This window comes from Oncorhynchus gorbuscha, unplaced genomic scaffold (genome assembly GCF_021184085.1).
Source record: "Oncorhynchus gorbuscha isolate QuinsamMale2020 ecotype Even-year unplaced genomic scaffold, OgorEven_v1.0 Un_scaffold_1162, whole genome shotgun sequence".
NCBI lineage: Eukaryota > Metazoa > Chordata > Actinopteri > Salmoniformes > Salmonidae > Oncorhynchus > Oncorhynchus gorbuscha.
Genome location: NW_025746027.1, coordinates 70001 through 88843, shown reverse-complemented (window position 1 = coordinate 88843; position 18843 = coordinate 70001). Strand labels below are relative to the sequence as shown.

General features: G+C 49.1%; 1 protein-coding gene across 6 annotated transcripts in view; it reads right to left on the bottom strand.

Moving 5' to 3' along the window:
- Nucleotides 1-18843, bottom strand: part of LOC124021689 (syntaxin-binding protein 4-like) — a 131437-nt gene that overhangs the window by 48070 nt on the left and 64524 nt on the right. For 5 of the 6 annotated variants that reach the window (XM_046336803.1, XM_046336802.1, XM_046336800.1 and 2 more), the window contains exons 7-8: nucleotides 14568-14685; nucleotides 9365-9506 (exon numbers count right to left, since the gene is read on the bottom strand). In XM_046336803.1, the coding sequence (XP_046192759.1) occupies nucleotides 9365-9506; nucleotides 14568-14685 (260 nt within the window). The remainder of the gene's footprint in view (nucleotides 1-9364; nucleotides 9507-14567; nucleotides 14686-18843) is intronic. The other variant, XM_046336801.1, reaches the window with a different exon arrangement.

Sequence of the window (18843 nt, the reverse complement as noted above, 5' to 3'; positions counted from 1 at the left end):
GGAACCAGGGTTGGGGGTACTGGATGACCAGGGTTGGTGGTACTGGAGGACCAAGGTTGGGGGTACTGGAGGACCAGGGTTGGGGGTACTGGAGGACCAGGGTTGGTGGTACTGGAGGACCAGGGTTGGGGGTACTGGAGGACCAGGGTTGGTGGTACTGTAGGACCAGGGTTGGGCTGTTGGGGGTACTGGAGGACCAGGGTTGGTGATACTGGAGGACCAGGGTTGGGGGTACTGGAGGACCAGGGTTGGTGGTACTGGAGGACCAGGGTTGGGGTACTGGAGGACCAGGGTTGGGGGTACTGGAGGACCAGGGTTGGGGGTACTGGAGGACCAGGGTTGGGGGTACTGGAGGACCAGGGTTGGTGGTACTGTAGGACCAGGGTTGGGCTGGTGGGGGTACTGGAGGACCAGGGTTGGTGGTACTGGAGGACCAGGGTTGGGCTGTTGGTGGTACTGGAGGACCAGGGTTGGTGGTACTGGAGGACCAGGGTTGGGGGTACTGGAGGACCAGGGTTGGGGGTACTGGAGGACCAGGGTTGGTGGTACTGTAGGACCAGGGTTGGGCTGTTGGGGGTACTGGAGGACCAGGGTTGGTGATACTGGAGGACCAGGGTTGGGGGTACTGGAGGACCAGGGTTGGTGGTACTGGAGGACCAGGGTTGGGGGTACTGGAGGACCAGGGTTGGGGGTACTGGAGGACCAGGGTTGGGGGTACTGGAGGACCAGGGTTGGTGGTACTGTAGGACCAGGGTTGGGCTGGTGGGGGTACTGGAGGACCAGGGTTGGTGGTACTGGAGGACCAGGGTTGGGCTGTTGGTGGTACTGGAGGACCAGGGTTGGAGGTACTGGAGGAACCAGGGTTGGGGGTACTGGATGACCAGGGTTGGTGGTACTGGAGGACCAGGGTTGGGGGTACTGGAGGACCAGGGTTGGGGGTACTGGAGAACCATGGTTGGGGGGTACTGGAGGACCAGGGTTGGGGGTACTGGAGGACCAGGGTTGGGGGTACTGGAGGACCAGGGTTGGTGGTACTGGAGGACCAGGGTTGGGGGTACTGGAGGACCAGGGTTGGGGGTACTGGAGGACCAGGGTTGGTGGTACTGGAGGACCAGGGTTGGGGGTACTGGATGACCAGGGTTGGAAAACACTGATATAGAACAAAGATATCAGGTGACAGAGTTGCAGCACTATGTATGTATGTATGTATGTATGTATGTATGTATGTATGTATGTATGTATGTATGTATGTATGTATGTGTGTGTGTGTGTGTGTGTGTGTGTGTGTGTGTGTGTGTGTGTGTGTGTGTGTGTGTGTGTGTGTGTGTGTGTGTGTGTGTGTGTGTGTGTGTGTGTGTGTGTGTGTGTGTGTGTGTATGTATGTATGTATGTATGTATGTATTGTGGCAAACCTCTTCAAGGTTAGGAGCGTTTGTCACAAACTAAGTGGTAAACTGTCACCAAATCACCCAAGAATGAGAGTTCTTTCGAACAGGACAGTACCTGTGTGTTTGTTTCTCCGTCCTGGTCCACCCAGGCCTTAGGCGAGGTCAAGGATAGCAGGGTCGGTACACGAATCGGGTTCTCGGTAGGTCCAGGTCCAAACGCCAACAGGTAAGTCCAAACAATCCAGCTCATACACGGTAAATCCAGCCAATCTCTATAGTCTCTTTCTCTATTGTTCATAGCTCCTTCCAGCCCTCTCTCTTCCTCTTCCTGGTTTCTCTTGACCCTTTATCTGTGAGTCGGCTCCACCTTCTGAGGGTTCCCCTTGCTTCTGGGACTTGTAGTTTTGGCGGTCGGCCATTTTGTGATCTATAGTTCTGACAGGGGTGGCCATTTTAGTGATCGGGCAGAGCCCGTTTACTAGCTCTGCTCTCACATATCTGCCACACTCGACCCCCTTCTTTGCCACATATCTCTCCCCTAGATCCGACCCCTAGGTCGGGCTACCGCAGCAAAATATGCGTGCATGCGGGATAACCCATCCACGTTTCCCATTTCCTTCCCTGCTCTGTGTTTCAAGTCAAAATGAAACGGTTGGAGACTCAAAACCACCGCATCACCCGAGCGTTCTTCTCTTTAGCCCTATGCATCCAGGTGAGTGGGGCATGGTCACTGATGAGGGTGAAGTGGCGCCCCAGCAGGTAGTACTTCAGGCTTTCTAGAGCCCACTTTACTGCCAGCGCCTCTTTCTCAACGACTGAGTAGTTGGTTTCCCGTGGTTCCAGCTTCCTGCTTAAAAACAGGATGGGGTGTTCCACCCTTCTACCTCTTGGGATAGCACTGCTCCCAAGCCGACCTCTGAGGCATCTGTCTGAACCACAAACTCTCTCTCAAAGTCTGGTACCACCAGCACTGGGTTACAACAGAGAGCCTCCTGTAATGTCCTAAATGCTTTGGTGGCCCTTTCATCCCATTTGACCATGTTTGGCCCTCTGGCTCTAGTCATGTCGGTAAGTGGGGCGGCCACTGTGGCATAACTTGGGATGAACTTCCGGTAGTAACCGGTCAGCCCTAGGAAGGCTCGGACCTGCTTCTTATTTACTGGTTTCGGCCATTCTCTAATTGCCTTCACCTTCTTATGTTGGGGTTTGATTAACCCTCTTCCCACAGTGTATCCCAGATACTCTGTTTCCTCTAACCCCACATAACACTTGGCAGGGTTTGCCGTGAGCCCTGCCTTTCTAAGGGCATCTAACACTGCCTGTACCCGGGTAAGTGGGATTCCCAATCTGGGCTGTAGATCCCCCACGTCATCTAAATAAGCTGCGGCGTATGCCTTGTGCGGTTTTAGGACTTTGTCCATGAGCCGTTGAAAGGTTGCTGGGGCCCCGTGTAAGCCGAAGGGCATGACAGTGTATTGAAACAAACCGTCAGGTGTTGCAAAGGCTGTCTTTTCTTTGGCCCTGGGGGTCAGAGGAATTTGCCAGTACCCTTTGTCAGATCAAGGGTCGTAATGTACCGAGCATGACCAATTTTCTCCAGTAGTTCATCTACACGGGGCATGGGGTAGGCATCAAACTTCGAGATTTCATTTACCTTCCGAAAGTCGTTACAGAACCGCAACGACCCATCGGGCTTGGAGACCATCACAATTGGGCTAGACCACTCACTATGTGACTCTTCAACCACTCCAGCTGTCAACATTTTCTCAGTCTCTGCTCTAATCGCGGCCCGTCGAGCCTCGGGTACCCGATATGGCCTCATACTCACTTTTCTCCCTGGTAGGGAAACGATATCATGAGCCGTAACCTCAGTTCGGCCAGGTACCTCTGAAAACACATCTCTGTTTTTCTGGATCAGGGTCTTTACTTCCTGTACTTGCGCTGGGGACAGAGTGGGTGAAATATTTACTTCGGCTGTCTCCTGAATGTGTGTGGGGTATGTGACCATTAATGTTTCTCTCTCTCTCCATGCTTTTAACAGGTTTATGTGATAAATCTGTTCCTGGGGCCGTCGACCTGGCTGTCGGATCCGATAATTGACTTCTCCTATTCTCTCCAGTACTTCATATGGCCCTTTCCATGTGGCTAGTAGTTTACACTCTACTGTGGGGATCAGCACTAACACCTTATCTCCCGGTTGAAATTCCTCAGGGTAGCCTGCCGGTTATAAGTGTGCCGCTGGTGTTCTTGTGTTTGTCTCATGTGCTCTCTGACGATGGGCATGACTGTGGCTATCCTGTCTTGCATTGCCGTGACGTGCTCTATGACACTAGTATACGGGGTGGATTGGTGCTCCCAGGTTTCCCGGGCGATGTCTAAGATTCCCCGGGGATGCCTCCCATATACCAGCTCAAAGGGAGAAAACCCCAGCGAGGCTTGAGGAACCTCTCTAATGGCAAACATCAGATACGGCAACATGCAATCCCAGTTTTTCCCATCCTTATCGATTACCTTCCTGAGCATTGACTTCAGGGTTCGGTTGAATCTCTCAACCAGCCCGTCCGTCTGAGGATGGTAAACCGATGTCCTCAACTGTTTCACCTGCCACAGTTTACAAGGTCCGCCATAAGGCGGGACATAAAGGGGTCCCCTGGTCGGTAAGGATCTCCTTTGGAACCCCTACCCTGGTGAACAAGAGCACTAATTCCTTTGCGATATTTTTGGAAGTCATCGTCCGAAGGGGAATGGCTTCTGGGTAGCAGTGGCATAATCTAGAATGACCAGAATGTATTGGTGCCCTCTGGCGGATTTGGGTAGTGGGCCCACTAAATCCATCGCTATCCTCTCAAATGGCGTTTCGATTATGGGGAGTGGCACTAACGGGCTTCTAAAAGCTGGTCGTGGAGCTGTTAACTGGCACTCCGGGCACTCTCCACAATGCCGAGCCACTTCAGCTTGAATTCCTGGCCAGTAAAACCTCCTTACAATCCGGTCTCGGGTTTTATCGATACCAAGGTGTCCACCCAGAATGTGCCCATGAGCTAGATCCAGTACTGTCCTCCGGTACCGAGTGGGAACCAACAACTGTTCCACCACATCAACCCCTATTTTCGAGACTCTGTACACCAAACCCTTTTTCATGATGAAGTGGGGAAAACTATTAGGCATCATCCCACCATTTATGGGAGTACCATCTACGACCTGCACATCTGCTCTGGCTTGTTGCAGGGTTGGATCCTGGTTTTGGGCCGTCCCAAAATTAGTCAAGGACTCTGCCAGGTCTGCTGGTTCTATATCGTCGTCCTCTGGAGTCAGATCAACCCCAGCCCCACTAGTACCGGGCTGTTCGTCATCAGCGAGGTTTGTCACTTCATCCTCTTCCTCCCCTACTAGCACCTGTGATGTTGTCCCCTGGGAGACCTCTTTTCTTGGCTTTGGTCGAAGGCCCCATGCTTCTTCCTGCTTGGTCAGGGTTGTTGGATTCTCAAATATGCCATTCTTGTGGCCTAACTTCGCAAAGTTAGGAAAGTCTCTACCCAATATTACATCATATGGCATCTTTGGGACCACGCCGACCTCATAATCCAGCAGACCGTCCTCTGTTTGTATGCTCACTAAGGCCGTGGGGTACAGACGGGTATCCCCATGAATGCATGTAACACTGATATCCTGTCTTGTATCCAGTTTATGATTCGGCACTAGGCCTGCAACGACCAGGGTTAGCATACTGCCGGAATCCAGCAGTGCTTCAACCTCTTTCCCTTCAATCTTCACCCTGCACATATGTTTGTTTCTTGATCTTTCAAGTACAGTGGTTACAACAGGACATGCATACCGTATATCATCTTCATTTTCACCGAGGTTACATTGCATTGGCTCTTCTTTAATAGGGCAATAGGCTGCAATATGTCCTGGTTGATTACAATTGTAACAGATAATAGGGGTTCGGGGGAGACCCCTCGACACCCAGTCCCGGTTTCCGTTTTTCCCTTAGTGTCTTGGCCTGAATCTGATTCTTTCCTCATGGCCACACGCTGCTCTCTTCCCCCTCTATATGTTGGGACAGCCTTACCCTGTCCGCTGGTTCGCCCATGCCTGGGGAACGGGAATCTTTCCTCCTGTGCATGCTCAGCTGTTCTTGCCGTACAATACCGTTCAACCAGGCCCACGAGATGGTCGGCGGAAAATACCTCGTTCTGGCCAACCCATCGTCTCACTTCTTGGGGTAGACCTCGCTGAAACTGGTTGAGTACGATGGTCTCGACAATCTCGGCGGATGACCGGGTCTCTGGTCGCAACCATTTCCGTGCCAGGTGAATCAAGTCGAACATCTGTGTTCGTGGGGGTTGTCCCGGTCGGTAGGACCACTGGTGGAAGCGGTGTGCCCTCACGGTATCTGTCACTCCCAGTCTAGTCAGGATCTCCCCCTTTAGTTTATCGTAATCCTGTGCTTCTTTCAACTCCAGGTCGAAATACGCTTTTTGAGCGTCCCCTGCCAGGTATGGTGCCAGAAGCCCTGCCCATTCTTCTTTCGGCCACTTCTCCCTCTCTGCCGTCCTTTCGAAGGTGGTAAGATATGCTTCCACATCATCCTGCGCTGTCATTTTTTGAAGAAAATGATTGGCCCTCCTCTGGGTATTTGCAGCTGGTAATTGAGTCCCAATTTGGTCCGCTAGCCCCTTTAGGCCTTCTCTTAACTCCCGGGTGTTTCTCTCTTGCTCTTCTATGAGCAGCTGGTTGGTGCGATGCTGGATCTGTAACGTGTCCTGATACATTCGCATTGCATCCTGATGAACTATTTGTTGAGCTCTAGTTGCCTCTTGTTGGGCTGCCGCCGCTTGTAACAGGGCCTGTATGGCTCCCTCCATACTCATTTTCCTGAAAAACTGTCCTAACCAAACAAAGCCGAAACAAAAAAAAACCTGACTCCCCTTGGAGTGCTAACTGAACATTTATTTATTTTTTCCTTCTATCTAACCAGTGGTATGTTAGTCCATGCCTGCATCCTCCACCACGTGTGGCAAACCTCTTCAAGGTTAGGAGCGTTTGTCACAAACTAAGTGGTAAACTGTCACCAAATCACCCAAGAATGAGAGTTCTTTCGAACAGGACAGTACCTGTGTGTTTGTTTCTCCGTCCTGGTCCACCCAGGCCTTAGGCGAGGTCAAGGATAGCAGGGTCGGTACACGAATCGGGTTCTCGGTAGGTCCAGGTCCAAACGCCAACAGGTAAGTCCAAACAATCCAGCTCATACACGGTAAATCCAGCCAATCTCTATAGTCTCTTTCTCTATTGTTCATAGCTCCTTCCAGCCCTCTCTCTTCCTCTTCCTGGTTTCTCTTGACCCTTTATCTGTGAGTCGGCTCCACCTTCTGAGGGTTCCCCTTGCTTCTGGGACTTGTAGTTTTGGCGGTCGGCCATTTTGTGATCTATAGTTCTGACAGGGGTGGCCATTTTAGTGATCGGGCAGAGCCCGTTTACTAGCTCTGCTCTCACATATCTGCCACTTATCACTCGACCCCCTTCTTTGCCACAGTATGTATGTATGTATGTATGTATGTATGTATGTATGTATGTATGTATGTATGTATGTATGTATGTATGTATGTATGTATGTATGTATGTATGTATGTATGTACAGTGGGGCAAAAAAGTATTTAGTCAGCCACCAACTGTCCAAGTTCTCTTACTTAAAAAGATGAGATTTTCATCATAGGTACACTTCAACTATGACAGGCAAATTGAGAAGAAAAAAAATCCAGAAAATCACATTGTAGTATTTTTAATGAATTTATTTGCAAATTATGGTGGAAAATAAGTATTTGGTCACCTACAAACAAGCAAGATTTCTGGCTCTCACAAACCTGTAACTTCTTCTTTAAGAGGCTCCTCTGTCCTCCACTCGTTACCTGTATTAATGGCACCTGTTTGAACTTGTTATCAGTATAAAAGACACCTGTCCACCAAAAAGTTATATTTTGGTTTGTCATGCACAAAGTAGATGTCCTAACAGATTTGCCAAAACTATAGTTTGTTAACCAAAAATTTGTGGAGTGGTTGAAAAACGAGTTTTAATGACTCCAACCTAAGTGTAGGTAAACTTCCGACTTCATCTGTATCTCTATCTCTCTATTTACAGTAATTATTCAGTGTCCTCAGTAATTATTGGGACAGTGAAGCATGATCTTTTCTTATGGCTCTATACTTCAAAAGGTTGGATTTGAAATCAGACAATGACTATGAGGTTAAAGTGCAGACTGTCAGCTTTCATTTGAGGGTATTTAAATCCATATCGGGTGAACCGTTTAGAAATGACAGCATTGTTTTGTACATAGTCACCCCATCTATCACACTGCAGGTGAAAGGTGCAGCATGGACAAGCCTTCCCATCCTGCCCACCCCCATCCTCCCCCCTCCATTAGTGTCAGCATTCCAGAGAGGTTTGGAATATGGACAACCCTCATCTATTCCCTCACACCATCCCCTGCCCCATCCTCCCTTCTCCTCTCACCTCTTCCTATCAGTGTCATATTTCTGGGAGTGGGCAGATGGGGGACAGGACAGAGAGTATTTTGGGGGTGGTAGAGGCTAGATGGTAGTGAGGTAGAGGTCAGGGGAACAGGGAGTATGGTGGGGGTGGTAGAGGCTAGATGGTAGGGAGGTAGAGGTCAGGGAGTGTTGTGGGGGTGGTAGAGGCTAGATGGTAGGGAGGTAGAGGTCAGGGAGTGTTGTGAAGGTGGTAGAGGCTAGATGGTAGGGAGGTAGAGGTCAGGGGGACAGGAAGTGCTGTGGGGTGGTAGAGGCTAGATGGTAGGGAGGTAGAGGTCAGGGGAACAGGGAGTGCTTTGGGGGTGGTAGAGGCTAGATGGTAGGGAGGTAGAGGTCAGGGAGTGCTTTGGGGGTGGTAGAGGCTAGATGGTAGGGAGGTAGAGGTCAGGGGAACAGGGAGTGCTTTGGGGGTGGTAGAGGCTAGATGGTAGGGAGGTAGAGGTCAGGGGAACAGGGAGTGCTGTGGGGGTGGTAGAGGCTAGATGGTAGGGAGGTAGAGGTCAGGGGACAGGAAGTGCTGTGGGGGTGGTAGAGGCTAGATGGTAGGGAGGTAAAGGTCAGGGGACAGGAAGTGCTGTGGGGTGGTAGAGGCTAGATGGTAGAAGTCAGGGAAACAAAGAGTGTTGTGGGGGTGGTAGAGGCTAGATGGTAGGGAGGTAGAGGTCAGGGGACAGGAAGTGCTGTGGGGGTGGTAGAGGCTAGATGGTAGAGGTCAGGGGAACAAGGAGTGTTGGGGGGGTGGTAGAGGCTAGATGGTAGGGAGGTAGAGGTCAGGGGAACAGGGTGATGGCCTACGTAAGCAGAGTCCTAAAGGGCTGACCTTCACAGTCTGTGTGAGTGACTGAGCAGCAGGACAGCAGGACTCGTCCCCTCCACACTTGAGCTAATGGGGAAGCAGTCTGCATCACTTTATCTCTCTCTCTCTCCATCCCCCCGGCTCTCTCCATCCCACTGTATCCACCTTGCTCTTTTTCTTCACCCCTCTCTCTCTCTCTGTCTCTCTCTCTCTCTCTCTCTCTCTCTCTCTCTCTCTCTCTCTCTCTCTCTCTGTCTCTCTCTCTGTCTCTCTGTCTCTCTCTCTCTCTCTCTCTCTGTCTCTCTCTCTCTCTCTCTCTCTCTCTCTCTCTCTCTCTCTCTCTCTCTCTCTCTCTCTCTCTCTCTCTCTCTCTCTCTCTCTCTCTCTCTCTCTCTCTCTCTCTCTCTCTCTCTCTCTCTCTCTCTCTCTCTCTCTCTCTCTCTCTGTCTCTAGCTCTGTTTCTAGCTTTGTCTCTCTATCTCTATCTAGCGTTGTCTCTCTGTCTCTGGCTGTTGACCATGTCTAATGTAACTCCATTTCTGACTACAGTATCTGTTATGAGGTGAATTTATGAGAAGGGGTTCTCCACTGGTACCCTGTTCTTTTAGGATGGATCTCATTGGTGACTTACCCTGTGGCAGTCTCCCCCAGACAGAACCTCCTGGATGAAGACCGCCGGGCCGTCCGGTCTATTGGAGCCTCCGCCGATGGTGATGCCCAGACTAGAGGAGCGGGCTACAGAGATCAGCTGGATCACACCCTCTCCTGGGTGACTGGAGACAGGAGGAGGAGACAGGTGAACTGACAGGTGAACTGACAGGTGAACTGACAGGTGAACTAACAGGTGAACTAACAGGTGAACTGACAGGTGAACTGACAGGTGAACTGACAGGTGAACTAACAGGTGAACTAACAGGTAAACTAACAGGTGAACTGACAGCTGAACTAACAGGTGAACTGACAGGTGAACTAACACGTGAACTAACAGGTGAACTGACAGGTGAACTAACAGGTGAACTAACAGGTGAACTGACAGGTGAACTAACAGGTGAACTGACAGGTGAACTGACAGGTGAACTGACAGGTGAACTGACAGGTGAACTAACAGGTGAACTGACAGGTGAACTGACAGGTGAACTGACAGGTGAACTGACAGGTGAACTGACAGGTGAACTAACAGGTGAACTGACAGGTGAACTGACAGGTGAACTAACAGGTGAACTGACTGTACAACCCATTCATATGGTAGATACATCAACATCAATGGTTGAACTGTACTATATTGTATTGTATATATAAGGTATGCGGTCAGCTGTATGGCTGGCTCAGAGAAGAGGACGCCCCTGCCTTGCACAGTCCTGTGGGACATCTTAATTGGGCATGGGACACAAGCTAAGGCTTGATCACCCTTTAGCTGGCCACCTTTGATGAGGGTGTTTAGTGATTAAAGGCCGAAACACCCACTGATTCGAAGGCACACTACTGAGGATGTGTCCCAAAAATTGACATCTTACCCCAGTCTAAGAAATAAACCTCCCATGCCACTCTGTCAACATCACGGCAAATCTCATGCGAGTGCATTCCATCTATTGGCACAATGGACAGTTTTTAACATCTCGTCCCGTGTTTTATGATTCTGATTATCTGGACCAGTCCAGTGACTGCTGTGAAAGGACAGCTGACAACATAGGAAAGTCTGTGTGACAGCTTGGAGAGACAGCTGACCGGAGGGAATAGACCCCACTGGGGCTGTCATGGGTTAGCTACCCATGTTGGCAGTCTCCGACGCTGTTTCAGTATGTTGGAGACACCCGCTAAGTGCTACTGAAAGTCAACAAAGGAACATACCCCTAGAGCCTGCGAGAGCTGGGGGCGCAAGATGGCTCAACGACTGATCACACGGTTACGGACCCAGGAACGGAAACGACTACGAGTAGGAACACAGCACATGAGACAACCATAACAGCAGCAGGACACACACTTCAGGTGTGCAGCTGTGGTTGGGAGAGAGTAACATCGGCAAGGGGGTTAAGGATCCATCAAGGGAGGAAAAGGTGCTTGTTAGAGAAGCAGAGACAGGGACCTCGCATTGACCAGTACTTCTTACGAAGCAGCCAGTCAAATCAGTCGAATGAAGCACAGCGACAGGACGCAAACCAAAGTTCGCAGAGCATCAGCACCCCTGTAACTGAGGAGGATAACACAAGCACAGAAATGCCGGTGGATGAACTCACCCAACCACAGAGACCTCTAAAAGAGGAAAAGATCAAAGGGCACAGACCGAGTGTGAAGTGGCCCAAAGCCGTTGAAAAGAGAGAGTGGGAAACAATCAACAACGACCTGACAAAAATCTTGGAACAACAGGTAGGAACAGCAGAGAAAAAGCTTGAAAGGATGGGAGACATTATCTACCACTACGGAGAAGAGCGCTTTGGCGTAAACGAAAGGAGAAGTGGCAAGACACCTCCCGCGCCAGCCAAATCTAGGAGACAGCAGGAGATCGAGATACTTGTCAGAGAGAGAAGGCAGCTGAGGAAGCAGTGGAAGAAGGCCTCTGATGCAGAGAGAGAAGGTCTCATGCTACTCCAAGCAGACATTAAATGTCGGCTGGCAACCTTGCGAAGAGCGGAAAACTTAAGGAAACTTCGTAGGAAGAAGGAACACTCAAGAACACGGTTCTATAAAAACCCCTTTAAGTTTGTCAAAGATCTCTTCGCAAAGGAAAAGTGCGGAATCCTAAAAACTACAAAGCCTGAACTGGAAGAACATCTGGAAAAGGTCCACCAGGACATGAAAAGGCATGAGCAGATAATCATCCCACATGACATCCCACCTATTCAACCACCAGAATTCAATCTGGACACTGACCCTCCAAAATGGAGGGAAGTAGAGAACGTTGTCCGAAGAGCAAGAGCGGCCTCGGCTCCTGGGCCTAATGGAGTACCATACAAGCTCTACAAGAACGCCCCGGATGTTCTACGCTTTCTTTGGAGGCTCATGAGGATAGTGTGGCAGAAGGAAATAATACCAAAGGCATGGCGAAGGGCTGGTGGTGTGCTAATCCCGAAAGAGAAGGATGCGACAGACATCAGTCAATTCCGACCAATCTCCCTTCTCAACGTCGAAGGGAAGATCTTTTTCAGTATAATAGCACAGAGGCTGTCCACTTATCTGGAAAGGAACAAGTACATTGATACATCTGTACAGAAAGCAGGCATTCCTGGTTTCTCTGGTTGCCTGGAACATACTAGTATGATTTGGCACCAGATCCAAACAGCTAAGAAGGACAAGAGAGACCTCTATGTCATCTTCCTCGACTTGGCCAATGCCTTTGGCTCAGTTCCCCATGAACTCCTCTGGGAATCCTTCAACATTTTCCACGTACCAGAACCCATCACTACACTGGTAAAGGCCTATTTCCAAGACCTGCAATTATGTTTCACAACACCTGACTTCACAACAACATGGCAGCGCTTGGAAGTAGGCATAATGGCAGGCTGTACAATTTCTCCTCTGGCCTTCACTATGGCCATGGAAGTCATCATCAGGGCATCGAGATGGGTGGTCGGTGGTGAGAGAACTAAGGAAGGGCTCCGTCTCCCACCTATCCGAGCATACATGGATGACATGACTACACTGACCACCACTGCAGCATGCACCAGGCGGCTACTTGCAAAACTGCAGGATAACATCAAGTGGGCACGGATGAAAATCAAGCCAAGCAAATCTCGAAGCATCTCCATAGTCAAGGGACAGCTTAAAGATGTGAGGTTCTGCATTGGAGATGACCCGATACCAACGGTGTCTGAGCAACCCATCAAGAGCCTGGGTAGATGGTACAACGAAAGCCTCCGGGATAAAGATCAAGTGCAGCAAGTAAGGCAGGACATCGCCGACGGTCTTGAGAACATCAACAAGACCCTACTGCCTGGGAGGCTCAAGCTCTGGTGCCTACAGTTTGGACTTCTCCCCGGGTAATGTGGCCACTCACCGTCTATGAGGTCCCAATAACAACAGTGGAGAAGATGGAGCGAACCATTACCTCATACGTGAAGAAATGGCTGGGTGTCCCACGATGCCTGAGTAACATCGGCCTCTATGGCAAAGGGGTCCTTGAACTACCTCTTACAAGTCTAACGGAGGAGTACAAGTGCTCTAAAGTAAGACTTCAGATGACATTGAAGGACTCCAAAGACCAGACCATTAGCAAGGCTGCACCTCCCCTACAAACTGGACGGAAATGGACATCATCCAATGCTGTGCAGCAAGCAACATCAGCCCTGAGACACCAAGACATTGTGGGGAATATCCAGCATGGAAGAGGAGGCTTTGGCCTGGCAGCAAGCAAACCAACGTTCCATAAGGCAACAACATCTGAACGCAGGAAGCTGGTGGTCGAGGAGGTGCGAAGACAGGAGGAGACTGCAAGAAGTGCAAAGGCTGTCTCTCTTGCTAAACAAGGGCAATGGACGCGGTGGGAAGGCCTGGAGAGGAGAAAGATCAACTGGAGTGAGCTTTGGCAAATGGAGGCAAGCAACATCAGCTTCATCATAAGAGCTGTTTATGATGTGCTTCCATCACCAAAAAATCTACATCAATGGTATGGCGAGGACTCGACCTGCCCCCTCTGCCCAGCTCCAGCGTCTCTCAGGCATATAATGACAGGTTGCAAGACCAGCCTCTCACAAGGCCGCTACACCTGGAGGCACAATCAGGTCCTCAAGAGCCTGGCTGCAGCACTTGAGACCAAGAGGAGTGCAACCAATTCATTACCTCCAAAAACAAGCAATCCCGTCAAAACAACAACATTCATCCGGGAGGGACAGAAAAGGCCCAAGTATCCTCCTACAAAGCCAGAAACTGGACACCTAGATATGGCCCGGGACTGGAAGATGCTTGTCGATATTGGCCAGCAACTCATTTTTCCACCTGAGATTGCTTCTACCAACCTTAGGCCAGACATGGTACTCTGGTCCCCTTCACGAAAGGCTGTGTACATCATAGAGCTCACAGTCCCGTGGGAAAACTCTGTTGAAGAGGCCTACGAACGTAAGAAACTGCGTTACACAGAGTTGGCAGCAGACGCAACTCAGCGTGGCTGGAATGCAAAAGTCTGGCCAGTTGAAGTGGGATGCAGAGGATTCGTGGCTTCTTCCATCATCAGGTTGCTGAAAGAACTTGGAATCCATGGACAGGCTCTCCGGCAGACCGTCAGAGCAGTTTCTCAAGCAGCTGAAAGAGGTAGCCAGTGGATCTGGATCAAACGGAAGGACCCTTGCTGGGCTATAACTTCATGACCCCTCACCCCCACCTGAGAACTCAATTCAGATCCCTCCAACTTGAGGAGGGCATATAAGGTATGCGGTCAGCTGTATGGCTGGCTCAGAGAAGAGGACGCCCCTGCCTTGCACAGTCCTGTGGGACATCTTAATTGGGCATGGGACACAAGCTAAGGCTTGATCACCCTTTAGCTGGCCACCTTTGATGAGGGTGTTTAGTGATTAAAGGCCGAAACACCCACTGATTCAAAGGCACACTACTGAGGATGTGTCCCAAAAATTGACATCTTACCCCAGTCTAAGAAATAAACCTCCCATGCCACTCTGTCAACATCACGGCAAATCTCATGCGAGTGCATTCCATCTATTGGCACAATGGACAGTTTTTAACATCTCGTCCCGTGTTTTATGATTCTGTAGTGAGATTAACTCCTGGCCTCCTTGTCAAGAGGTTTGGATCTCTTGGCGTAGCGACTAAGGTGTTGGGTTGACAGTCCCTGGACCCGGTTGAGTCCCAGTCGGGGCTACCCCCTGAATTAGCTACAATACCTATACCTGAGGGAGCGCAGTAGAGGGTTGTTGTAGGTGCTCTGAGACCCAGCAGGACTCAAAAGCAAAGGACTCTGGGAGCGTGACGAGGACCCGGACGATGTACTGTCCAGATATCTGCCTGCTTAGAAAGGAGGAGAGACAGGTAACAGTTAGAGACAGGTAACAGTTAGAGACAGGTAACAGTTAGAGACAGGTAACAGTTAGAGACAGGTAACAGTTAGAGACGGGGAACAGTTAGAGACAGGTAACAGTTAGAGACAGGTAACAGTTAGAGACAGGTAACAGAGAGACAGGTAACAGTTAGAGACAGGTAACGGAGACAGGTAACAGTTAGAGACAGGGAACAGAGACAGGTAACAGTTAGAGACAGGTAACAGAGACAGGTAACAGTTAGAGACAGGTAACGGAGACAGGTAACAGTTAGAGACGGGTAACAGTTAGAGACAGGTAACAGTTAGAGACAGGTAACAGTTAGAGACAGGTAACAGTTAGAGACAGGTAACAGTTAGAGATAGGTAACAGAGACAGGTAACAGTTAGAGACAGGTAACAGAGACAGGTAACAGTTAGAGACAGGTAACAGTTAGAGACAGGTAACGGAGACAGGTAACAGTTAGAGACGGGTAACAGTTAGAGACAGGTAACAGTTAGAGACAGGTAACAGTTAGAGACAGGGGTAACAGAGACAGGGAACAGTTAGAGACAGGGAACAGTAAGAGACAGGGAACAGTTAGAGACAGGTAACAGTTAGAGACAGGTAACAGTTAGAGACAGGTAACAGTTAGAGACAGGTAACAGTTAGAGACAGGGAACAGTTAGAGACAGATAACAGTTAGAGACTGGGAACAACTAGAGACAGGTAACAGTTAGAGACAGATAACAGTTAGAGACTGGGAACAACTAGAGACAGGGAACAGTTAGAGACAGATAACAGTTAGAGACTGGGAACAACTAGAGACAGGTAACAGTTAGAGACAGGGAACAGTTAGAGACAGGTAACAGAGACAGGTAACAGTTAGAGACAGGTAACAGTTAGAGACAGGTAACAGAGACAGGAAACAGTTAGAGACAGGTAACAGAGACAGGTAACAGTTAGAGACAGGTAACAGTTAGAGACAGGTAACAGTTAGAGATAGGTAACAGAGACAGGTAACAGTTAGAGACAGGTAACAGAGACAGGTAACAGTTAGAGATAGGTAACAGAGACAGGTTACAGTTAGAGACAGGTAACAGAGACAGGTAACAGTTAGAGACAGGTAACAGAGACAGGTAACAGTTAGAGACAGGTAACAGAGACAGGTAACAGTTAGAGACAGGTAACAGAGACAGGTAACAGTTAGAGACAGGTAACAGTTAAGAGACAGGGAACAGTTAGAGACAGGGAACAGTTAGAGACAGGGAACAGTTAGAGACAGGTAACAGTTAAGAGACAGGTAACAGTTAGAGACAGGGAACAGTTAGAGACAGGGAACAGTTAGAGACAGGGAACAGTTAGAGACAGGGAACAGTTAGAGACAGGTAACAGTTAAGAGACAGGTAACAGTTAGAGACAGGGAACAGTTAGAGAAAGGGAACAGTTAGAGACAGGGAACAGTTAGAAACAGGTAACAGTTAAGAGACAGGTAACAGTTAGAAAAAAAACAGTTAAAACAAAAAAAGTTAGAGACAGGGAACAGTTAGAGACAGATAACAGTTAGAGACAGGGAACAGTTAGAGACAGGGAACAGTTAGAGACAGGGAACAGTTAGAGACAGGTAACAGTTAGAGACAGGGAACAGTTAGAGAAAGGGAACAGTTAGAGACAGGGAACAGTTAGAGAAAGGGAACAGTTAGAGAAAGGGAACAGTTAGAGACAGGGAACAGTTAGAGACAGGTAACAGTTAGAGACAGGTAACAGTTAGAGACAGGTAACAGTTAAGAGACAGGTAACAGGGTCTTGGGATGCGAACAGGGCCTCCAGACGTTCCACCAGAGGGCAGTGTAAATAGGTGCTACTCCATGATGAAAGAGGAGTGACCCCTCAGTCAGTTTCCTGCCTCTACAGATATCCTAGTAAACACTCCGGATGGGAGTAGAGGGCCGCTGCCCCTGGACTTCATAAAGCAGGTCCTGACAAGTGTTTAGTTTAGGAAGCTTGATCTCCTCTAAGCTGTAAATAATACTCTGCATGCTGCCCTATGCTATTTCGTTTTTTAGCCCTGCAATCCAAAAGGAAACGGACAGGAACAGAATTTGCCTGTCTTATAGAAGGGGTGTTACCGTGCTTATAGAGTTGTCTTTCATTTGGACATTACAACACAAAACTAATGTCAGCCTTTAAGAAATGTCTACAATGTTATTCGCTTCATGAAAACATATATTTCCATTGAGATATATTTCCTTGAGATGTCATTGCAATTCACTGACCCAATGATGAAAAACTAGGCTGTTCAATGACTCAGTTATGAAAAACTAGGGAATTCACTGACCTAAATGCTGAAAAACTAGGGAATTCACTGACCTAATGCTGAAAAACTAGGGAATTCACTGACCTAATGCTGAAAAACTAGGGAATTCACTGACCCAATGCTGAAAAACTAGGCAGTTCACTGATAAAATACTGAAAAACTAGGCAATTCACTGATATTATAATGAAAAACTAGGCAAAACAAGGTGACATTCTCACTTGAGATGAACCCCTAATACACAACATCAACAACAACATTTACAAATGACAGACTGAAGGGGGCTTAAACCTCAATATACTTAGAATGACCACATCTGTCAACAACCTTGTAAACCTGTGTTTCCCTTCTCTCTCCTTTTTTTAGACAGCCGTTTGTGTGTGTGTGTGTGTGTGTGTGTGTGTGTGTGTGTGTGTGTGTGTGTGTGTGTGTGTGTGTGTGTGTGTGTGTGTGTGTGTGTGTGTGTGTGTGTGTGTGTGTGTGTGTGTGTGTGTGTGTGTGTGTGTGTGTGTGCGCGCGTGTGAAATAGAGGGGGAAGACAGGACACATACAGTATTTGTGGGGGTTATACCATGTTGAAATAGAGGGGAGACAGGACATATACCGTATTTGTGGGGGTTATACCATGTTGAAATAGAGGGGGAGACAGGACATATACCGTATTTGTGGGGGTTATACCATGTTGAAATAGAGGGGGAAGACAGGGCACATACAGTATTTGTGGGGGTTATACCATGTTGAAATAGAGGGGGAGACAGGACATATACCGTATTTGTGGGGGTTATACCATGTTGAAATAGAGGGGGAGACAGGACACATACAGTATTTGTGGGGGTTATACCATGTTGAAATAGAGGGGGAGACAGGACATATACCGTATTTGTGGGGGTTATACCATGTTGAAATAGAGGGGGAGACAGGACATATACCGTATTTGTGGGGGTTATACCATGTTGAAATAGAGGGGGAGACAGGACATATACAGTATTTGTGGGGGTTATACCATGTTGAAATAGAGGGGGAGACAGGACATATACCGTATTTGTGGGGGTTATACCATGTTGAAATAGAGGGGGGAGACAGGACATATACAGTATTTGTGGGGGTTATACCATGTTGAAATAGAGGGGGGAGACAGGACATATACCGTATTTGTGGGGGTTATACCATGTTGAAATAGAGGGGGAAGACAGGACATACCATGTGGACATAGAGGGAGGAGGGAGGTCCTACCATGCTGGATGGGAGAGTTGTGTAATACCATGTGGACATGGAGGGAGGAGGGAGGTCCTACCATGCTGGATGGGAGAGTTGTGTAATACCATGTGGACATGGAGGGAGGAGGGGGGTCCTACCATGCTGGATGGGAGAAGACAGGTAATACCATGTGGACATGGAGGGAGGAGGGAGGTCCTACCATGCTGGATGGGAGAGTTGTGTAATACCATGTGGACATGGAGGGAGGAGGGAGGTCCTACCATGCTGGATGGGAGAGTTGTGTAATACCATGTGGACATGGAGGGAGGAGGGAGGTCCTACCATGCTGGATGGGAGAGTTGTGTTACCATGTGGACATGGAGGGAGGAGGGAGGTCCTACCATGCTGGATGGGAGAGTTGTGTAATACCATGTGGACATGGAGGAGGGAGGTCCTACCATGCTGGATGGGAGAGTTGTGTTATACCATGTGGACATGGAGGGAGGAGGGAGGTCCTACCATGCTGGATGGGAGAGTTGTGTAATACCATGTGGACATGGAGGAGGGGAGGTCCTACCATGCTGGATGGGAGAGTTGTGTAATACCATGTGGACATAGGGGAGGAGGGAGGTCCTACCA